Consider the following 24,666-nt stretch of genomic DNA (forward strand, 5'->3'; position numbering starts at 1 on the left):
GAAGCATGATTAAATGTGTTTAAGAAGTTTGAAATGTTCTGATAAAATGTTAATATAAATGTATAAGTACCATGTACATTCAATTTGTAAGTAAAAAGGTTACTGTATGAACTGAAATGTTTAAGTAAAATGTATGCACTCACTTTAATCAATATTATGTCATTAAGTATTTTGCTTAATTTTATATAATTAGAATTTACTTAAAACTGAATGCAGTCACAAAACACTTAAAAAAAAAAGTAAATCTTACTATTTTTTGTCCTTTTTTTCCCAGGGCAAGTTTAAAAAAATTGTAAAAGCATTTTATGTTAGTTCATATGAGCTAGGGCTGGGTATTGATACACAATCCCCAATTTGCTTCAATTTACAAGCTCTCCATTCGTTACCGATTTTGATACAATTTGATTCCATTCTGATTCATTTGGGTATATTTTTTAGTTATAATGTCCATTTTGCTTACATAAAGAAATTCTCTCACAGCTACACTGTTCAGTGCCCAAACTGTGTAGTTTAATACAGATAAAATAATCAACATGACCAAAACTAAAGTAGACTATAAAGTCAAATATCGATCTTGGGATTTTACTTGTTTTTGTTTTAAAATGTGTGTATATAGGCATCGCTAAATCTCGTTCAGTTGATAATGTTTAGTCAATGCTAATGCTGTTAAATCCATAAATACACACATCATGGGCACACTGTTGTAGTTTGCAAATCTTTGAGTTTACAGCATTTCAGCCAAAGAAAAGAATCAGAGAAGGTTAATGGTGGTGGACACCCTCCTGCCAGCATGAAATTTTTTTTTTTACACTAAAGCTTCATGTCAAACCATTTTTTTAACCTCTAAAACTATTTGACTCACCAAAGATCTTTAATGACAGCAAAAATATATGTCACTGTATTTTATTTTGTGAATCCACTTCATTCTTAAAAAAAGATTTCATTACTGTTCCATATAGATGTTAAAAGCATTTAGTAGAGAGTCTGGTGACTTCCTTATATGCTGTTTTCATTGCCGTGAATTACGATAATTATGAATGAACCTGCACACACCCCATATTTACGAATGTTTGGAATTCACTAACACACATTTAAAGAACAAACCTTGGGTGTACACAGCATTTGTGAACCTGGAGGAAAGTTTTTGGGAAGGTCCGTTTTACGCGTAAATAACCTCCAATTTACTCATAGATTTACGAAAATTTCATGAATGAGGCCCATTGTTTTAAAAATTCTGTCAGTATACTTTTGCACTCGAGTGTGTATAAGGAACCCATGACAAAATGTTAGGCAGGGTGATTGAGCTTTGTGTGGCCTCTCATTCTCTCCAAGCCAATAAAACTCTTTATACTGCAGGGTTTTCCCTCTCAAAAGAAAGGATATTGTGTGTGGAGCCCACCAAAGTCAGACAAGAAAAAGTTCACGACACATGCGTCCCCTCCTCTCTCTCAAGGCCCACTGTTATATAATCTGTATTCTGCAAGCGTGGTGAACCCCCTGCCCCCCTACGTCAAATGATCCGCGGACTGCTGATGGCGGCATTCCTGATCTGTTTTACTCTGTGTCTCCCACCTTCTGTCCACTGGACCGGATCTAATCATGGCTATAGGCCAGAGTCTGAGCACTCCTCCTTTGTACACGTCATTTTTGGACTTTTAGTAGATAGACTGCACAGATCAACAGATTTTATTTGCTGGTCTGGTGGAGCCAGTTTTTTAGATATGTACATGCCCTGCCAACATTTTCACTGGCCTCACAACAAAATTACAATGTTTGGGGATGTTTCGGCACTTAGGCCTTCTTCAATGTGCACACCTGACAAGATTTGAATGAAGTGGTGACTTGCTTTGCACTGGAAGCGCACACTGGAACACTACAGCATGAATAAAAAACGTTAATAAACATACTTGTCAGTTGCCATACACAAGAACATTTTCACGTCAGTTTCTGCCTTTATAAATCCTGATTTGTTCCTCACTTTTGACGTAGGATCAAATCCAAGGAATCCAGGCATTTTACAAATGAGGCCATTGAAATGGCAGTTTTCCAGGTCGGGTTCAGTTCAGGTACATCTCATGCAGGTATTTGATTGGTTGCTGTTCTTAAAGCAGTCAGGCAGGAGATTGAGAGATTGATAGAAATCTTACCCAGGTTCTCCAGGTCCTTGCAGGTGACAAACTTGTAGTCATCATAGATGGTGCTCTCTGGGTTCTCCTCAAGCTCTTCTGTAAGGTTATCCAGGAAAGAGCACCAGCGTGGAGCCGGACCAAGAGCCTAAAAACAGCGCAACGCAAAAGAGGGTCCAACCACAGTTAATGTGACTGAATGGAAAATAGCACTGCACAATTACAAAAATTATAATGGATAGAATTTACATGAAAAAAACATTTGTTTAAAGCAAGTGCATTCCATATTCTTTATTTAGGCTACACAGCTAAAAAACTAAAAACTGCATTCATGCAAAACATAAAACGTCCACCACACTGTGCTAAACTCTCTTTAGGAATGTTTAGGAATGCAGGCACAGAATTCAGCAGAACTGGGAGACACATCATTTACAAATTTCCACACATTCCCTGCCTTCTCATTTGTTTGTTTAATAAATATTTTAGTTAAAGGATAAGTTCATCCAAAAATGAAAATTCAGTCATTGCTTACTCACCTCTGTGTTGTTATAACCCTATATGACTTACTTTCTTTTTCTTAACACAAAAGGAGAAATTGGGGGGAAAAAAATGTGCTCAGTGATGTCATACAATGTCATTTATGCTGACCACCTCTTCAAGCTTCAAAAGAACACAAAAGTATAATTCAGAAGTCTAATAAATTATTCCATGAGACTCATGATTGTTATGAAAGCATAAGATACGAGGCTGGGCATAGAAATGCATCAATTGATCATCTAAAACTTTTCAGACATGTTTGGAAGTTCTGTTCTCTGTTTTTTGTGCAGCTGTGTTGTGTTCTGATGTTGCTATCGCTATGGCAGACTGTTTTTAGATAAACGAGTTTTCGCTTGAACGCCCTAATGTTGTGAAGCCACTGTGTGAACTGTTGCTCTCGTGTCCTATCATGAATGCACACAGGAGATCAACGGTCAGTGAACATTTTCACAAAATAATACATAAGATTTTGGTTTGTTTCGCACCAAACCTTATCGTATTCTTTCATAATAATCATAAGTCTCATGGAATAATTTATTAGACTTCTGAATTATACTTTTGTGTTCTTTTGAAGCTCAAAGAGGTGGTCACCATAAACTGCCATTGTATGACATCATGGAGCACAACATTTCTCCACAATTTTCCCCTTTGTGTTAAGAAAAAGAATGTCATATAGGTTAATATCAACACAGGGGTGAGTAAACAAGGACTGAATTTAAATTTTTGAGTGAACTAATCCCTTTAATCTGATAATACCTTCAGCAGACATTAAGACTAGTATAGTAGTCTCAACTCAACTATAAATGGAGACATGGCAGGACACCACGAATGAAGCGGCTGCTTTCCAAAAAAAAAAAAAACTGCTGCATGCCTGAAAAAGGCCACCTTGACACTCCACAACGCTACTGGGAAAATGTTTTGTGGACTGATGAAACTAAGGTTGAATTGTTTGGGAAGAACACACAGCACTATGTATTGTATCGTGTAAAAAGGGCACCGCATACCAACATGAAAACATCATCTCAGTGGTGACGTAAGGTGGATTTGGGGCATGATTTGGGGCTGCTTTGCTGCTTCAGGCCCTGGACCACTTGCCATCCTTGAGGGAAAAATGTATTCCCAAGTTTATCAAGATATCCTACAGGATAATGTCAGGGTGGCTGTGCGCCAGCTCAGTTGAAGTTGGGTGATGCAGCAGGACAATGACCCTAAACATTGAAGTAAATCCACTACAGAATGACTTCAAAACAAGAAAATCCACCTTTTGGAGTGTCCCAGTCAGAGCCCAGACCTTAACCCAATAGAGATGCTGAGGAATGACCTCAAGAGAGATGTTCACACCAGACATCCTAAGAATATGTCTGAGCTGAAGCAGTTCTGTAAGGAAGAATGATCCAAAATTCCTTCTGAACGTTGTGCAGGTCTAATCCACAGCTACCAGAAACTATTGGTTAAGGTTATTGCTGCCAAAGGAGGATCGACCAATTATTAAATCCAAGGGTTCACTTACTTTTTCCACAACACTGTGAATGTTAAATAAGTGTCTAATAAAGACATGAAAGATTATAATTGGTTGTGTGTTAAGCACATTGTGTTTGTCTATACTTGTGACTTTGATGAAGATGAGATCACATTCTGTAATCAATTAATGCAGAAAACCAGCAAATTTCAAAAAGGGTTCACATACATTTTCTTGCCACTGTATATGATCTCATGAAGGGTGTGTTGTTTTATATTTTTTATTGGGTTCTCGAGTGTGTGTTGTAGTCTGTACTGATGAACAGATTGCAAAGAAAATGTGTGTGTTCTAATCAACTCGAGCGCAGACTCTCTCTCATATTGCCAAACACACTCAGCTATATAATATGACGGTCTTAATCACAACACAGTTTCTCAGAAATGCTTTGTTTACCTTGAACTACTACGCTCTAGTAACTATAACCATGTCTCCTTTAGGTGTGCATGCTTTTACTTAGAAAGACAGAAAAAGGAGTAATTGCAAAACAGGGTGTACACAGAAACACAGTGACTAAACCATAAACATGGAACAAAGTGTGCTCAATGTTTTGATTGCTTTTAAATACCATACTTCATAATATGTCATTTATGACTTACAGGAATGTAAAAGGTATTCATTTTGGGATCTTCGTTGGCAGTGAAGAGCATACCTGTAACAGTGATTAGATAAAACACTTCATTAGAAAAGCACAGTTAAACAGCACAGGTCAGTGATACTTTGTCATTGAATGCTTGTTCTTCATACTTGATGTGATCATATTTGATGTGGCAGTGTGAACGTGTGCATGCAGATTGAAACATTCTTGATATACTCCCAATAAAGATATATCATTAAATAATTTGATGGTTCTTAACTGGTTTTCGATTATTTACTGTCCAAAAGTTAAAAATGTCCCTAAATAAAAAGTCTTAAATTATGAATTTTAAAACTATTAAGAGTTTAAACAAACCTGCAACCCACAGTTGAGAAACACAGGAATAATGGATCTTATTAGCGGTTTTTTATTATTTTGCCAAAGAATATTTACAACTAGGTAACTGGGTAAAAATATTGATTTTCCTATGCATCGCGATCTTTGTTTGAACAATCTCGATATAGATTCTTAAATCCCAAGATTCAGATTTTAATCTAGACTCACTGAGCATTTTATTGGGAACACTATGGTCCTAATAATGTGCCCGAAGTGGTCTTCTACTGTTGTAGCCCATCCGCCTCAAGGATCGACATGTTGTGCATTCTATGATGCTATTCTGCTCACTACAATTGTACAGAGCGGTTATCGGAGTTACCATAGCCTTTCTGTCAGCTCAAACCAGTCTGGCCATTCTCTGTTGACCTCTCTCATCAACAAGGCATTTCCATCCACAGAACTGCCCCTCACTGGATGTTTTTTTGTTTTTGGCACCATTTGGAGTAAATTCTACAGACTGTTGTGTGTGAAAATCCCAGAAGATCAGCAACTACACAAACCAGCCCATCTGGCACCAACAATCATGACACGGTCGAAATCACTGAGATCACATTTTTCCCCCATTCTGATGGTTGATGTGAACATTAACTGAAGCTCCTGACCCGTACCTGCATGATTTTATGCACACACGATTGGCTGATTAGATAATCGCATGAAAAAGTAGGTAAATGTGTGTTCCTAATAAAGTTCGGGGACACTATACTGTAAAAAGGCACCGTCCTTCGGATGAGACGTTAAACTGAGGTCCTGACTCTCTGTGGTCATTAAAAATCCCAGGGCACGTCTCATAAAGTAGGGGTGTAACCCTGGTGTCCTGGCCAAATTCCCTCCATGAGCCCTTATCAACCATGGCCTCCTAATAAATCTCCATCTATAAATTGGCTACATCACTCCACTCTCTCCTCTCCATCAATAGCTGGTGTGTGGTGAGTGTACTGGTGCACTATGGCTGCCGTTGCATTATCTAGGTGGACGCTGCACACTGGTGGTGGTTGAGGAGATTCCCCTGTTCACTGTAAAGCACTTTGAGTGTAGTGTCAGAAAAGAGCTATATAAATGTAACGTTCATTCATTTGAGCACAATCAAGGAAGCAAGGCGGGTCCCCATATAACTGTCTCTCTTCGAGTCTTACTCGCATCTTTTAGTATATTTAAAAAAATAAAATAAAAACGACCTTGCGTCACGGCCGCTTAGAGCTAGAAACGGCCCTGAAGGGACGAGTCAAACCAAACCTTTACTCTCAACACAGTGAAAATCTCAGTGCCAAAATTCAGAGTAAAAGATCGATATCGGGATTGTTCAAATGAAGATAGAGATTAATTGGGAAATCAGTACTTTAACCCATCCCTAATTTTATTATTTTTAGCCATACATTTAAGATTTTGTTAGGCTTAACATGGCAAAATGTAATTCTTTTTTGTTTATCCCCAGATGCGAATCACTGATCTAAGGCACTCTGCTACTTGCTATTGCTAGCTGGTGGAAGGAAGAAAGTCTTTTTTAGAATGACCCGAGGGTGAATAACTGATGACAGAATTTTCATTTTTGGGTGAACTGTTCTTTTACTATCTAGTTTGAACTGAACTGGTATCTGGTGGTAGAGCTTTACTTATCGCAATATTTTATGAATATGTGTGTACTAACCCGAAGCAGGGTAGAGGCACACATCATTGATGTTGGCCTGAGGTTCGATGGAAGAAAATACTTTGCCCTGAAATGAAAATAAACAATTCCTTTGTAATTAACATGTCCAAGTCTGGATGTAAATATACCATCAAAGTCCAGAATTCATTTACATTGTCTCTGTTCCACATCTTGATGATTTTTGAGTCTGTAGACAGCACCAGGTCCAGCGGGTCATGGAAGTGAAGGGCTTTGATTGGGAGACCATAATAATGATCTTTAACCAGCAGTGGACGTGAGGAACGCAGGTCAAAGATAAGAATCTGAGAAAACAGCACAACTACAAGTCAATATGAACCATGACAATCATTCAGTGCTAGAATTGAATTTACATGACGTTGTTACACTTTAAATATTTGGGTTAAAGAGGTAAAACAATGACCTGTCCAGTGCTGGTGCCCACCGCCATACCCAGAGAGCCATTAAACTTTAGTGCACTGACTGAAGGCAAGCCATTCACCCTACAAACAGAGAAAAGAGTATTTAAAGCACGCTACTGACGAACACAAACAGGGTTCCCACTCTTTTCAAGGCACTATTTTCCAGGACATTTCAATGTGTCCAACAAGTGTACTATTTAAACAAAAACACATGCGTCTATTTAAATCGAGCTTTTATCATGGCGTTTCTCTGTTTAACATATGCATTTTTAACTAGATTCCATGATTCCTTCCAAGTTTTCCACATACTACATGTGGTAACCGTGGTATAAGCAGACTCAGATTGTTGAATTATTAAAAATGTATACACATCCCGAGGTATGAAGGCCAAATCACCAACTCAGAGTGTGAATTCCTTGTCAAAAAAATCCATGGTCTGACCATCATCGTTGTCTAAAATATATAATTTAAATGTTTTTGTAGTTAACGCAACAGCAATGTTGGAACACTTTTTTTTATTTTGTACTATATCAATACTTAAAACTATTTTGTTGAAGCAAAGCAGAGATGCCAGCAGATGAGCACAGAATGTATGTGACAGTTAACCGCTGACGTCGTTTCATAATGCGCAGGCACCGGCAGTGACAAAACAATTCGAATGGCATTTGACTCCTGTGCATGCAATAAAAACCTTTTAAGCAACAGTTATTTTTATACTAAAATACAGTTGTGCTCAAAAGTTTGCATACCCTTGGAGAATTGGTAATATATGTACCATTTTAAAAGGAAACATGAGTGAGCAGGCAAAACACATTTCTTTTATTTCTTATTCATATTCAACTGTAGGTTATAACAGAATGGCACAATCATAAAACAAAACATGGCAACAAAGAAAAAAAATGAAATGACCCCTGTTCAAAAGTCTGCATACCCTTAGTTCTTAATACTGTGTATTGCCCCCTTTAGCATCAATGACAGCGTGCAGTCTTTTGTAATAGTTGTCTATGAGGCCCCAAATTCTTGCAGGTGGTATAGCTGCCCATTCGTCTTGGCAAAATGCCTCCAGGTCATGCAAAGTCTTTGGTAATCTTGCATGAACCGCACGTTTGAGATCTCCCCATAGTGGCTTGATGATATTAAGGTCAGGAGACTGTGATGGCCACTCCAGAACCTTCATCTTTTTCTGCTGTAACCACTGGAGGGTCAACTTGGCCTTGTGCTTAGGGTCACTGTCCAGCTGGAAAGTCCAAGAGCGTCCCATGCGCAGCTTTCGTGCAGAAGAACACAAATTGTCTGCCAGTATTTTCTGATAACATGCTGCATTCATCTTGCCATCAATTTTCACAAGATTCCCCTTTGCCTTTAGAGCTCACACACACCCAAAACATCAGTGAGCCACCACCATGCTTCACAGTGGGGATGGTATTCTTTTCACTATAGGCCTTGTTGACCCCTCTCCAAACACAGCGCTTATGGTTGTGACCATAAAGCTCTATTTTGGTCTAGTCACTCCAAATTACAGTGTGCCAGAAGCTGTGAGGTGTGTCAAGGTGTTGTCATTTGTGGTATTGGCGCAGTAAATGCTTCTTTCTGGCAACGACCATGCAGCTCATTTTTGTTCAAGTATTGTCGTATTGTGCTCCTTGAAACAACCACACCGTCTTTTTCCAGAACAGCCTGTATTTCTCCTGAGGTTACCTGTGGGTGTTTCTTTGTATCCCAAACAATTCTTCTGGCAGTTGTGGCTGAAATCTTTCTTGGTCTACCTGACCTTGGCTTGGTATCAAGAGATCCCCGAATTTTCCACTTCTTAATAAGTGATTGAACAGTACTGACTGGCATTTTCAAGGCTTTGGATATCTTTTTATATCCTTTTCCATCTTTATAAAAGTTCCATTACCTTGTTACGCAGGTCTTTTGACAGTTCTTTTCTGCTCTCCATGGCTCAGTATCTAGCCTGCTCAGTGCATCCACATGAGAGCTAACAAACTCATTGACTATTTATACACAGACACTAATTGAAATTTAAAAAGCCACAGGTGTGGGAAATTAACCTTTAATTGCCATTTAAACCTGTGTGTCACCTTGTGTGTCTGTAACAAGGCCAAACATTCAAGGGTATGTAAACTTTTGATCAGGGCCATTTGGGTGATCTCTGTTATCATTATGATTTAAAAAGGAGCCAAACAACTATGTGATAATAAATGGCTTCATATGATCACTATCCTTAACTAAAAGACAGTTTTATTTTGCATGATCAGTCATATTTTCAAAATCATTGCCAAAATTTTACAATTTCTGCCAGGGTATGCAAACTGTATTTTCCAGGACAAATAATTAATTTCCAGGACATTTAGGTATTATTCTAATTTTCCATGACTGAAAACTGCATTGCAAAATTCCAGATTTTCCAGGACATGTGGGAATATGACAAAAACTGAATTACGATCTTTGGTAAAGTATACACAACAGGCTAAACTAACTAAAAGCACATTGAGACTGATACCAACAACACTTTAATCATTAACAAAATCCATAAATCAAAGGGATTCTCATGACTTCAATTATGGGTACTTCTGACTGCTTAAAGTGTCATGAAACCCCCCTAGTTCAGCACCAGTCATTCACACCTCATACTAAAGAAATGGGCATGAATGGGGTGTGAAAATATTTAACTAATTATTCTTACAAGGAATGTTTCAGAATTTAATACAAGTTAAACTCTTTTGACAGTGTTTGTGGAATAATGTTGATTACCACAGAAAATAATTTTGACATCCCTATTTTTCTAAAAATAAATAAATAAATAATGTGTCCATGGCATACAATTTCGTTCAGATTTTGAGACTCAGATATTAAGAAAAGGCCTCTTGTCTAGATTTCCTAACTTATGTTGCGTTCAGAACCCTGAATTAAGGCTGCTGGCATTTGCACATTTAACCACCTGATTTTAGATTTTTGGAAATAATGGAGGTAATGTGACTGTAACTTACTCTGTGCCGTCAGTGATGCTGCTGAGAGCACAGTCCAAAACACCCACTCTACTCCTCACTCGAGGGTCCCAGCAGTCCACTCTCCCCTTCACACAAACACACATCTCATTAATACACAACAACACAAATATCAGTCATACATTACTGAGAATAATACATACCTCTAATGTCCCCGCAGCAAATAAATGATGAACAGGGTTGATGTCACATACATTGATTTCACTGTAAAGACATGTGATTTTTAGAATTCATATTGAACACAACAGTATTAGCATTCTTAAACGTTTGCTTTATGAACACTAGAGGACTCATCAAAATAAAGGATATCCTATTCATTGCAAACTATCAGTCACCGAAAGCATGCTTTAGTCAATGGTATCGCATCCACAAAGTGTTCGAACCAGCAGTCTGCTATCTTCTGAGATTTTGAAGTATGTATGGGGCGATGGGAAAGAAAAGTTGTGAACAATATACAAGATATAATGGCGGCCTCTGGTGGTGAGATACTCACGCTGCATCTGTCTTTAAGGAGTTGAGAAATCTGCCTTGTTCAAGATTCAGGCGGAAGATCTCTGAACTAATGGCCCAAAAGAAACAAAACACAACAAAAAATTTTATGCACAATACAAGCCATCAAATAATGTACATTTCTCTCACTTTAATGCAGTGGCAGTTTGATTTCACAACAGACTTTATGGCTGCTTACCAAATACATAAATAAATTTACATGAAACATTGATTTGAGATTAAACAATATTATCATGCATGAAGAAACAAGTGCTAAGAAATCAATTGTCAAATATACGGTTTAGCAAGTGGCATTCAACTGATCACAAAGTATAGTCAGGACATTACTGATGTAAAAAACAACTATTTTCACCATCACTATTTGAAAAAAAGTCATTATTGATCAAATCTAGACAGCAGCCATCACTCCAACACCTTATCCTTCAGTAATCATGATAAATTGATCATTTGGTACTAGAAAGTCACTTGCCATTATATCAAACACAGTTGAAAGCTATTTGGTTTGTTAAATGAAGCTTAACATTGTCTTTGTGTTTGTTTTTGAGTTGCCACAGTATGCAATAGACTGGCATGTCTTACGGTCAATATTAGGTCAAAAATGACAAAAGAAACAGCTTTCTCTAGAAACTCATCAGTCAGTCATTGTTTTGAGGAATGAAGGCTATACAATGCTTGAAATTGCCAAAAAACTGAAGATTTCATACAAAGGTGTACACGACAGTCTTCAAAGACAAAGGACAACTGGCTCTAACAAGGACAGAAAGAGATGTGGAAGGCCAGATGTACAACTAAACAAGAGGATAAGTACATCAGAGTCTCTAGTTTGAGAAATAGACTCCTCACATGTCCTCAGCTGACAGCTTCATTGAATTCTACCCGCTCAACACCAGTTTCATGTACAACAGTAAAGAGAAGACTCAGGGGTGCAGGCCTTATGGGAAGAATTGCAAAGAAAAAGGAACTTTTTGGGCAAAGAAACACAGACATTGAACAACAGATAATTGGAAAAGAGTGTTCTGGATCTTAACCCCATTGAGCTTTTGTGGGATCAGTTAGACTATAAGGTGCGTGAGAAGTGCCCGACAAGACAGCCACATTTATGGCAAGTGCTACAGGAAGTGTGGGGTGAAATGTCACCTGAGTATCTGGACAAACTGACAGCTAGAATAACAAGAATCTGTAAAGCTGTCATTGCTGCACATGGAGGATTTTTTGATGAGAACTCTTTGAAGTAGTTTAAGAAGTTCTGGACATTTTTTTCAAATTGTAATAGTAATTTTTCACGTTATTAATGTCCTGACTATACATTGTGATCAGTTGAATGCCACTTTGGTGAATAAAAGTACCAATTCCTTTCCTATAAGAGCAAAATCTGTACATTATTCCAGACTTTTGGCCGCCAGTGTAAATATATACAGTTGTGCTCAAAAGTTTGCATACCCTGGCAGAAATTGTGAAATTTTGGCATTGATTTTAAAAATATGACTGATCATGCAAAAAAAAAAAAAAAAAAAACACTGTCTTTTATTTAAGGATAGTGATCATATGAAGCCATTTATTATCACACAGTTGTTTGGCTCCTTTTTAAATCATAATAATAACAGAAATCACCCAAATGGCCATGATCAAAAGTTTACATACCCTTGAATGTTTGGCCTTGTTACAGACACACAAGGTGACACACAGGTTTAAATGGCAATTAAAGGTTAATTTCCCACACCTGTGGCTTTTTAAATTTCAATTAGTGTCTGTGTATAAATAGTCAATGAGTTTGTTAGCTCTCATGTGGATGCACTGAGCAGGCTAGATACTGAGCCATGGGGAGCAGAAAAGAACTGTCAAAAGACCTGCGTAACAAGGTAATGGAACTTTATAAAGATGGAAAAGGATATAAAAAGATATCCAAAGCCTTGAAAATGCCAGTCAGTACTGCTCAATCACTTATTAAGAAGTGGAAAATTCGGGGATCTCTTGATACCAAGCCAAGGTCAGGTAGACCAAGAAAGATTTCAGCCACAACTGCCAGAAGAATTGTTCGGGATACATAGAAAAACCCACAGGTAACCTCAGGAGAAATACAGGCTGCTCTGGAAAAAGATGGTGTGGTTGTTTCAAGGAGCACAATACTTGTTGACCCCTCTCCAAACACAGCACTTATGGTTGTGACCATAAAGCTCTATTTTGGTCTCGTCACTCCAAATTACAGTGTGCCAGAAGCTGTGAGGCGTGTCAAGGTTTTGTCGGGCATATTGTAAACAGGCTTTTTTGTGGCATTGGTGCAGTAAATGCTTCTTTCTGGCAACTCGACCATGCAGCTCATTTTTGTTCAAATATCATCGCATTGTGCTCCTTGAAACAACTTTGCAATTTAAAAAGCCACAGGTTTTTTTGCATGATCAGCCCTATTTTCAAAATCAATGCCAAAATTTCTGCCAGGGTATGCAAACTTTTCAGCACAACTGTATACAAGTAATAAATTGCAATATAATGACAATAATTTTCACTCTTGCTGTAAATAGGCCTGAATAAAAACATAAATTGTTGGGGTGGCCTCTCACCTGGCACCAACGAAGTAAAGGTCACAGGAAGGATAATGGTAGGAGAAATCTCTGCCAAACTTCGGGATGCGAGTCTTATAGTAATGACCGTGCTGCGAGTGGAATTCCACATAGCGGTCTATATGCAGGAACACCAGCTATAAGCAAACAAAGACAACATTATACAAATGATCAATTATACTTGCACAGCAAAAAACATTTTCTTAATAATTGTGTCTTGTTTTCCAGTAAATATATCTAAACCATAAAACAAGTTATAACATAATTGAAGCAAAAGTGTGTAAGACAAGACAATTTTTCTATGTTTGTTTCTTTAATATATGAAAGGTTTTGGTACTTTTCAAATGCCTTATGTAAATATTTTATTGATTTAGCCTCATCCCAGACTTTCAATATTAAACCAGGAAAATCCATTATAAAAATGATTACATGTTTAGTACTATGATAATCTAAAAGTTTATTTGAAATATATATATTTTTTAATTAAATACATTTAAAAAAAATTATATCTGCCCCACAGTTGTGGCATTTTCAAAAGTTAAAATAGTTGTAAAGCTGCACTATGTAAGATTTTGTTGGTAACAATTAACAAGTTCATTATTGAGCGAGTACATAAAAAACCCATGTTCAAAACTACGTCCTTGTCTTACCCCGGTTCACTACAGTAAGCCTACAATAATGATTTTTATTTTGAGGGAATTTGAGCTGTCGGGTCAGATTTGGCACGAAATAGCAGGCATATGTCATTCATCATTGCGTTTACATCATATCCGTAAGCTGAGAAAGGAGGTCCAGCTGCGAGAAGCGGGAAGCGAGTGCGACAGCGGTTTCAGGAGTCAGGTCAGCAGCGGAGTGAAATCACTCTCCTAATGGATTTAATGTTTTTTTTACTGTTTGGCGAAGTTATTTACCTGCTATACTGCTTGGATATGCTTTCTGACAGGATCGTTGAAGCTTATATTGTTTGTCATGCTTTAATGAATCGAACATTACTTGTGTACCGATTGCAATGTGTTTATAAGTTTCGTTTTTTTCAGTGAAGTTACTGTTACATGTTTACTAATATTCATAACTTCTGAGTATTTTACAACATTGCTGCAGTTTCAAAATTCCCAACTGTGTGACTCTAAATGTGTGTTTTTAGGCTATTTTAGTCTTTTACCTCAGTCACAGAAATGCACTGTTGGTTACACTTACATAGTCCCTTTAGCAGAATTTTTTTATTTCTTTTTTGCCTGACGAATACCTGATGGTCTAAACGCTGCAAGCAATTGTAAGCCAATAAATATTTTTGGAGCAATACATCGGTACGGACACTTGCCATTTTATCCTTTTAGCAGATGTTTAAACAGATCTTAAAAGCCACTATAGGTATGTTCCCCATGAATGTATGCTCATCTCAAGTTGTCAATAAATGTACCGATTTCATCATTTATTTAGCGTGTAAACATCTCTCTATTGTAAATTTACTTCCAAATAAACAATTCAAAATGTATTACTGTAAATGTTATATTGCATATTTCTGCATATTATTTTCATGTTCAAAGTATTTCATCATTATTAACCCTTGTGCTTTAATTTAAGTTACTCAGAAGTCCTTCGAGGTCAAAAATGTCCACGACAAAAAACTGCCATAATAATATTATATATTATTATTTTCCACTTTCAATTAGTTAATTTTTTAAACCAACATCAGTCCTGATCATAACTAACAATTATTCATTCATTTTCAGGATTTTAACCCTTTAAATGCCAGTTTGTTTACATATTGCCACTGTTGTTTTTTTTATACCCACACACACATTTCTCTATACACACATACAAAATACACTCTGACATCCATACCAACACACCCACACAATGTTAGCTGCATCATTTAATAAACTGGCCTGCAGTGCTTTATAATACAGCAAACAGAAAATAGGAAAAAAAAGCATGTATATGCTCCATAGGCTAAACATGAGAAAAATGGCGCCATCTGGTGGAAAATATAAAATTTTTTAGTTTTGAAGCCAGGGCTCCGGAATGAAAGCATAATATCATAGAATTCATGATTTTATGCTTTAATGGCACTGGGATCAAATATTGCCGTTTTAATGGGTTTCAATGGGGACATTTTTGTCCTTAAGTTCCTGAGTGTAACTATTTTGTGTACACAATGTATTATAGATGTATTATAGGAACTGAGGTTGAAATATCAAAATTCCCCCAAAAATACACACCTTTGGCAAAGTTTATGCCGTTGGCATTAACATCCAAAATGAAAAAAAATTGTGTCGTGGATAAAACGCTTTAATAATCATTAAAATATAATTGAATGTTGTTTATCTTCCTCAAAGTAATATATATTTTAAGTGAATAACATATCAACATGAAAATAGCTCGTCATGTATCCGCTCTGCAGGTCATCTCAGAGTTCTCAAATCATGAGATTAATCCACCAGAAGAGCAGTGCCTAATCACAACTGACGTAAGTGTTCCTCTGCGAGTAACTTGCCGTTTTGTTTCAACCGCTAGAGTGGCAAAAGTTACACAGTGTAGCTTTAAAGCAAGTCTATAAGTGTCTGTTTTTAAAGAACACAAAGAAAAATCAAGGTAAATATCACTGGTTAGCGGAAGATTTTTATTTCCAATCAAGCTGTAATTTTGCCAAATTATGCAAAAAGTGTGAAAATATGATTTAATCGTGTATTATTGAGGATACATAAAATGTTAGCTATTAAATTAGCCTTAACCAGACAAGAGAGTCATCATTTAATAAAATAAAAAAAATAATCATTTCCACCATATAATCCTATTAAACACAATACAGAATTAGATGTTCTGAATAAAAGAAAAAAATCACTACAATAGCTTGCGACGATGATTCAAATTTATAGCATATTTTTTACAAATGCTTGATGAAGGTCGTGACAGAAACATTGCAATAAATTCTGATCGTCTTTGCTTGTAGTGTATAGGATTTTTTCTTTTGTCTTTCAGATGTGAGGTTTATTTTCAAAAGAAATGACAAAAATGACAAATCTCCTAAGATGCATGTACATACACTGTTGGACATTGTTAGTTGACAAATGTAATAAACTACTGAGTGTGTACAAAATGTTTTATCAAGACTTTCTAGAAATACACAGTGCCAAAAGTGCACGAAGTTATAGAAACACCAATTTATACGTTTTCTTGTTTTAAGCCTACACCTCACTAAGTGTTCTTAGATTTATGCTTAAAACAAGAAAAAACTATTTGGCAATGGAGAAAGAAAAATCAACTTATTCAAGATATATTCTCACAAAAATGTTTACACAATTTTGCTCCTCAAGCCAATGTATCTTGTTTTAAGGTCGTACAGATGTTTTTTACTGGAAAAGATGATAAAAACACACAGCTTTAAGATTGAAAAAAGTTGTAATCGGTGGTGTGCAAACACATACACATGTAAATAAACCACAAACAGCAAAAAACAAAAAAAAAGGTTATGGGTTTTACCTTTGAGTAGTCATCTGATAGAATGTCAAACGCCACCACTGTGAGGAGAGTAAAAACATTTGGTAAATGCTGAAGCCTCCTTAATTACGTCAACTGAAGTCTTAGTGATTGTCTCTTTTGTTATGTGTAATCAAATGTGTATTAATGAAAGCTCAGGTTGTTCGTGTGTCACCACACAGATTAAATATTAACCACAGTGTTACTCATGCAGTGCTCGGGGATTTTATTACAGACACTGAGAACACCAGAGAGCTGGAAACAGTAAAACTCTGCCAATCATGCCAGTGCTTTTTAGGGGTTTGAGCTCAGTTTCTGTTAGGATTTTTAAAACTATTATATTTTTATTTCTGTCCTAAAACTGATCGTAAAGAATAGGGATGGGGGCCCGATACTGAGCTCATGTACTCGTAAAAATACTCCGATACCAAAGACCGATACCTCTCGTGACGTAATTGACAACTTTCAGCGCACAGAAACACCGGCGGCAGCAGCAGACAAAATGTCAGTCTCAGCGGTATGGAAATATTTCAAAATTAATGATGACAACCCATGCATGGCAGACTGCAAACTTTGTTCTTCAAAAGTATCAAGAGGAGGTACCAAAACTAGCTCGTATGAGTAATCTGATAAAACATCTGAAATTGAAACAAAAATGAGCACAGAGAATGTGCCGCTAGCGGTAGCACTCGGCAACAAACACTGCAGCAAACCATAGCGAGACCAGAGAAAATGCCAAGAGATAACCCAAGAGCTATAAAAATAACAGAGATGCTTACCCTATTCATTATTCTTGATGATCAACCACTGTCAGTTGTTGATAACGTGGGATTTCGTCACCTTCTTAATGTTTTGGAGCCTAAGTATGAGATTCCTAGTCACCGCCATGTCACAGATGTTGTATTACCACAGATACACGACGCAGTGAAAAAGCACACTGTCAGCTTATTGCATGACATAAAAGCAATTAGCTTTACTCCTGACATTTGGAGTTGTAGTGTAAGTCCAGTGTCTCTCATCAGCTTAACAGCACAATGGATAGATGGCGATTTCACTCTACAACAAATCATGCTCCATGCAAAGCAAATCCGAGGCTCGCACACGGGTCAAGCGATAGCGAGCGTATTTGAGGAAATGCTTGCGACTTGGGCAATTCCCAAAAGTTCTGTACATGTTGTGGTCCGTGACAATGCCAGAAACATGATAAAGGGGACGGAGGAGGCCGAAGTTCCTAGTCTTCCGTGTGTGGCACATACGCTGCAGCTGGCTGTCGCTGAGGGGCTGCTATCACAGCGCAGCATTGCGGAGGCTGTGGGAGTTAGGCGCAAAATAGTCGGCCACTTTAAACATTCAAACCTGGCATACTCTCGGTTACAAGATATTCAGATACAGCTCGGTCAACCAAATAAAAGACTCCAACAAGACGTGCAGACTCGTTGGAACAGCACGTTCTACATGCTGTAGTCTCTGATTGAGCAGAAACGGGCCATTGGAGTATGTGTCTGAAAACGAGCTCCCTGCCACTCTAACAGCAAACCAGTGGAATCTTATGGAGAAGATGGTAAAAGTCTTGGCTCCCTTTGAAGAAATGACTCGTCAAGTGAGTTCTTCAGATGTAGTTCCTGCTGTCACTGTGCTACAGAGACTGTTATTGAAAGAAATGGATGAGGACCACGGAATCAAAACGATGAACTTTGCTTGCTGCTTTGCAGAAGCGCTTCTCCAACGTGGAGCAAAACCCGCTTTATGGCACTGCAACTTTATTCGATCCAAGGTAATTGTTTAATAGTTTTTTGCTATTAAATTCAATTATGATAAATAAACTTTAATTTGATCATAATAATTCATAAATAAAATATAAAAAGATTAAATGTTGTGATCTATTACATTTAAATTATAATATGCAAGATTTTTTTTTTCTTACTGCACAGAATGAATGCTTATTATATCATCATTGTTTTCTGTTCTAGGTATAAGGATCGATTCTTCTCCAACACAGACACTGCCAGGCAGGTCAAAGAAATGTTGGTACTGGAGCTGCAAAAAATATCTCTTGGAGAGACAGCCACACCTGAGGAGCATGGAGAACCAGCTGTCAAAAGGCCTCACAGTGACCAGCCAGGTACCAGTCTGGACAGTGTTTTTGAAGAAATTGCAGATAGATGTGCATCTACATCTAAGAGCACAGCTCCAACAGCCTCTGCCATACAGCTGGAAACATACCTTGGAGAGGTCACTGTGCATCGTTCAGACAAACCCTTCAAGTACTGGGCAGTTAATAATCTGCGATTTCCAGCTCTGGCTCAAATGGCACAAAAATATCTTTCAGCCCCATGCAGTAGTGTGGAAAGTGAAAGACTGTTCAGCTCAGTGTCACACATTCTGTATGAAAGCCGAAGCAGGCTTATAGCTGAACATGCAGAGATGCTTCTGTTCCTTAAAAAGAACCTGCCACTTACTTTTGAAAAATAATTCTAACTGACTGTCTTTTAGAATTTTCACCTTCAAAAACCTACTGTACAAATGCTGTGAGGAACATCCTTAGCTTATATAGCTTAATTCTTATGAACACTACTCCTACAGTTATCACCATGATTAAACAGTGCACTGTTGTATTTCACTGTACTAAACTCTTGGTTGTGATTACACCGTTACACAGTGTTATAAACATTTGTTCTGTGATATTTGTTTGGAGCTTTTGGACAACTTTGTAACAGACAGATAAAAAAATTACTTGATGTTTTATTATGCCCTTGGTTTAGTAGTGGAGATTATTGGACACTGAAATTTGTTTGTACTTTGACAACTCTGTGACAAGCAGATAAAAATGATTTATTTTTTCATAATGTATTTGAGTTACAGTTGTTCATAATTATAAAGAATCTGCCCTAAAATCATTAGTCTCACTGTGTTGTACTCGGAAAACTGCCACATCACAAAAAAAAGTACAGGTACAGGTATCGGAGAGTACCAGAAAAAAAATATATCGGTACTCGTACTTTAAAAAATGGTATCGGTGGGGCCTGGGTAGCTCAGTGGTAAAATACGCTGGCTACCACCCCTGGAGTTCGCTAGTTCGAATCCCAGGGCGTGCTGAGTGACTCCAGCCAGGTCTCCTAAGCAACCAAATTGGCCCGGTTGCTAGGGAGGGTAGAGTCACATGGGGTAACCTCCTCGTGGTCGCTATAATGTGGTTTGTTCTCGGTGGGGCGCATGGTGAATTGAGTGTGGTTGCCGCGGTGGATGGCGTGAAGCCTCCACACGCGCTGTCTCCGTGGCAACGGGCTCAACAAGCCACATGATAAGATGCGCAGGTTGACTGTCTCAGACGCGGAGGCAACTGGGATTCGTCCTCCGCCACCCGGACTGAGGCGAATCACTATGCGACCACGAAGACTTAGAGCGCATTGGGAATTGGGCATTCCAAATTGGGAGAAAAAAGGGAAAAATCCCCCCCCCCCACCAAAAAATGGTATCGGTGCATCCCTAGTAAAGAACAAACCATAAGGCCTGAAACTTGGGGAAATTATAGTACTAGGTCTCCGCGGTAACGTGCTCAACAAGCAACTCAGGCAACTGAGATTTGTCCTCCGCCACCCAGATTGAGGCAAGTCACTGCGCCACTATGAGGACTTAGAGCGCATTGGGCATTCCCCCCCCCAAAAAAGACTCAAGTGCCTTATATCAATGGAATCATTGGCTCAAGATGAACAAAACTCTACAATTTAATTTCCATCACAAAAATTTTTCCGCCACATTGGAATTTTTGCAAAACCTACTTTTTCGAACTAGTCCTAGGCCGTTTTGATTCAACGTCACAACAGCATGTCAAAACATAAGTGGGCGTGGCCACTTTTACTTAAATGGTTATAACTCTTGAACGGAATGAGATATTTTCACCAAATTTTGGGACACATTTAGGAAAAAAAAATTGCATGCTTCGGCCACTTGACAAAAGTGTCAAGATGCCTCAGCGCTATACAAATGGCAAAACTAAAAATAGCTAACTATGGAACTGTTTGAAAAAACGACTTGATATTTTACATGCGGTGTCTTAGTCTAAGTATCCATCAATGCCTATGAGGACAGTCGCATATCTTAAAAACCTGGCCGCCATCGACCAATCAACTTTTAGACACTATTAGACAAGGTTAACAAAGGCCAATCGGAAGGAAACATGGTGGGCCAATTTGACTCTTGGCCCAAGAGGTCTGTGCAAAATAAAAATAAAAAATAAAATTGGCCACAGGAGGCGCCATCACGTTTTACATGCATGCAAATGGTTGAATATTCAATGGTGTTTCAAATAGTCACACGTTATTCATATCATCTGATAGATCTCCTCATTCTTAACAACTTTCCCACAAGATTTTCATCAAATTTAGTACAAATATTTCATACGATATGATTCTGAATGGAGATCAGACAATAGGTTGCGCTATAACAGACAGGAATGTTAAAATAGCCATATCTCGGTGGTTCTCAACTTGATAGTTCTAATAATTATAGCACTTTATCTCTATTTTAGGTGCTAATGGACTAGCTCAACAATACTTAATATCTTTTTACGCATGCACTTAAAGGCCCTCGAATGGTTGAACCCAGTTAATTGTTGCTTGCTTGTCTTAGTTGGAAGAACACTGTATGTTGCATATGTGTGCATGAACATTAACCCGGATGGGCCCACCCGGCCACTGGCCTCGCGAGAAACTTTTTAATTTCAAAATATTAACAAAGTTCTACAGTCTTGACCAACACAAAAAAGGTATCATTTGAAAGCTTCGAAGCTGTACTTTACAATGCATGCAGGCATTATGACCAAAACTGAACAAGTGCTTTGGAATTTGCAGACAAATCAGAAGTGTTCCATTTTGATCATTTATAAAAAATAAAAAATGCACTGTAAATATTATTGTAATTAGTTAAAATATCAAACTCGTCAAATAGCCATGTGTCATATGTTGGAAAGGAAAAGCTCTCAAAGAGTAGAATACAACCAGCCTATATGTTTTAAAAATATAGCGTGTAATGTCAGTAAAGTATATGTATTGGATATTTATGTTTCATGTAAACAGGTGTTGCTTACATGCAAACAAGCCCCACACATAAGGTAATCTGATGCACAGATCGTTAGATAATGTGCACACAGAATCTGACATCTTCCAATCGTTCTGAAAACACGTTAGCTTTCCTGGATCACATGATGTCATCGGAAATGATGGACTGGGTCAGATCAGTTAAAAAAAATAACCCATATTTGGGCAGAGAGATGTGATTGGTCACTGTTACATATGACCACCAGGAAATGGCGCCAAGTTGAGTTGTTGAGTTATAAGCCCTTAATTTTGGGTAAGCCACTGAGACAGGAAATTTTAAAAACACCCTCAGAGCTTAAAGGGTTAACAACATTAAACATTTACAGATGTATGACTCCCTATGTGCACTTTTACACTTGAATGATCCATCAAATCGAATGGTTTGTTGATGAGAGGTGTGCTGTTACTTTTCTATGTTAACATACTTTGGCCATTTTTGCTTGGAGGACAGTAAAACAGGCAAAAAATTCCATGGTTTACATACAAGGAGGGACCCCCATCAAGTTTTATTCTTACTATTCAAGAACTTTACCCTTACACTACAAGATTAGGTCAGTGTAGGTTCAAGTTAACTATGTGTATGTGATGAATAAACCATTTTGACTTTCTAACATTTCTGCAAGTTATTTGTCACCCCAAACAGACCATTTTCATTAATGACATGCATTACTAGTGATTACAACGCTTACCATCAGAGTCCAAGCAACGCTCAAACTTCAGAGACAAATGGTATGTGTCGTAACATCGAACCCTCGGTTTGTATGTGCCTGAAAGTATTTCAAAAGAGTACACCAAGTTTCAAAACAAAGTTTAACAAGACCTACAATTCTTTATATTATTTTTCCTTTCACATTATAAGGCATATTGATACGGACCTGCAGCTAGAATGTACTGGCCATCTCGGGACACTTTGATGGAGGTGCAGACAGTTGGCATCTCAAAATCCTGAATGAGCTCGATTCTTCTCTGGATATCTGATGATTTGACAAAATCGATTGGGTTAGAAGAAAGCTCTTTTTTAAATGTAGCATATTTTACATAAATGCATGAAGAAAAACAGCTTTAAATATAAAAGAGACTCACCAACATCTTTCTTCTGTAAAGCTCTCTTCTTTTGATCAGATAGCCACTGAAATGAACATGTAATGCATCGTTTAATAATCTGACAGTACAGATTTACTCAAACATAGAAACATGTCAACAACCTCAATAACATCAATCATTACATATCATAAAACACTGCATAACAAACAGTCTATTGAAGAAATTATTATTTTAATATATAATACAATAATACACATACAAGAACAAATGCAATTCATTTATTACATAATACCAAAGCATGGGTTATTTACAGAGCAAAAATTAAATAAAACAAATAAAAAATAAAATACCTAAAAATCCTTAAAACAAGAAAAATGACTTGAGACACTTAAGAATTACACAAGATGTACTTGTTTTCAGAAAAATCTAACAAAATGTATAGGTTATGCTTAAAACAAGAGAGAAAAAATGCCAATGGGGTTAAAAATTACACAAAAAATATGTAAAAGTTTTCCTTTTTATTAGTTTTATTTTCTTACCCCATGAGCAAATATGTTTGTCTTGTTATAGGCATAAATGTTACTAAATTTAGTTAGATTTCTCTGAAAAAGACAAAATATATTATATAATTTTTCCTCTAAAGTAAATGGTTCTTGTATTAAGAATGTATAGATATTTTCACTGGAAAACAATCCAAAAATAGTAAGAAAATCATTATTTGCAGGGTACTCTTTCCAGTTAGGAAGACGCATGTAATTCTAGACTCTTATTTTTTGTAAACAATGCATAAACAGCCTTATTATGATTACAGTAAACTATTAATCAAATATAAACGAATAAGTAAAAAAAAAAAAAAAAAAAAAAAAAAAAGAGATAAAACATACAATTTGCTTTACTGGTCACTGTCTTTACAAGCGGACATTGTTTACCTAAAATTGCCAGGTTAACATGTACAAAAATAAATAAATAAATAAGGTAATATTTTTTTTGCCTGATTCATGAGTAGAGGATACAAATTTACACTAGAAGGTTTACCGTCATTCACTTTATTTGCCTTGCTAAACAACTCTTTTAAGCTAACACAAACAAATGATTAACTTTACCTCCGGAAGAGATTTTCCATGGCTCAGATTATATATCTTCACATTATTTACACTGGACACCTGCATCTCTACAGCGGTCAGGTGGAACTGTCAAATATAACACATACAATTATGTACAAAAATTGATGCTAGCCAGCATGCACATCGCACCCATGTGGTTACCTCAACAGGAAGAGAGAAGGTGCAGTCCGTGTGGAAACAGATCCAGCGACAATAGTTCCTAGCGGTCACCCTTCAGGTACGGATAGAAATAAAATGAATAAAGTTTCAATTGAGTTTAAATTGTTAATCCCAAATGACACTTAACTTTAATCAGCCATAGCAATATACCTTATTCACAGTAACGCCATCTTTGATTTTTGACGGGAATGAAAACGAGGCTGTGAGGAGACTTACAATAACAGTATGTTTCCATCCAAGGAGTTTTTGCGAAAAAAGTTTTAGCGCATCAAAATAGAGCTGATGGAAACGCAAATTATCGCTAAAATTTCACAAGTGTCGACATAATATTTTTCCGTTTAACTCTAGCGCATAAACTCTATGTCGATACTTAAAATGTCGCGAAAAACTGGTTTGGAAACACTTTTTGTCGAGAAAATTGGCATTAATCATGCCGACAGTATACATCCTTGAAAGCCAATTTATTGT

The 24,666-nt window shown here is 37.2% G+C and overlaps 1 protein-coding gene across 1 annotated transcript in view; it reads right to left on the reverse strand.

Annotated features, from left to right (window-relative positions):
- Positions 1 to 24,195, reverse strand: part of nol10 (nucleolar protein 10) — a 37,080-nt gene extending 12,885 nt beyond the window's left edge. The window contains exons 1-14 of the mRNA XM_051723199.1: positions 24,019 to 24,195; positions 22,955 to 23,000; positions 22,747 to 22,845; positions 22,561 to 22,638; positions 16,779 to 16,816; positions 13,296 to 13,432; positions 10,721 to 10,786; positions 10,371 to 10,431; positions 10,210 to 10,295; positions 7,219 to 7,297; positions 6,950 to 7,099; positions 6,798 to 6,864; positions 4,779 to 4,831; positions 2,148 to 2,274 (exon numbers count right to left, since the gene is read on the reverse strand). Of these exons, the coding sequence (XP_051579159.1) occupies positions 2,148 to 2,274; positions 4,779 to 4,831; positions 6,798 to 6,864; positions 6,950 to 7,099; positions 7,219 to 7,297; positions 10,210 to 10,295; positions 10,371 to 10,431; positions 10,721 to 10,786; positions 13,296 to 13,432; positions 16,779 to 16,816; positions 22,561 to 22,638; positions 22,747 to 22,845; positions 22,955 to 23,000; positions 24,019 to 24,084 (1,153 nt within the window). The 5' untranslated portion in view covers positions 24,085 to 24,195. The remainder of the gene's footprint in view (positions 1 to 2,147; positions 2,275 to 4,778; positions 4,832 to 6,797; positions 6,865 to 6,949; positions 7,100 to 7,218; positions 7,298 to 10,209; positions 10,296 to 10,370; positions 10,432 to 10,720; positions 10,787 to 13,295; positions 13,433 to 16,778; positions 16,817 to 22,560; positions 22,639 to 22,746; positions 22,846 to 22,954; positions 23,001 to 24,018) is intronic.
- Positions 24,196 to 24,666: the final 471 nt, after the last annotated feature.

Source organism: Myxocyprinus asiaticus, chromosome 17 (genome assembly GCF_019703515.2).
Source record: "Myxocyprinus asiaticus isolate MX2 ecotype Aquarium Trade chromosome 17, UBuf_Myxa_2, whole genome shotgun sequence".
In the NCBI taxonomy this organism is placed as follows: Eukaryota; Metazoa; Chordata; class Actinopteri; order Cypriniformes; family Catostomidae; genus Myxocyprinus; species Myxocyprinus asiaticus.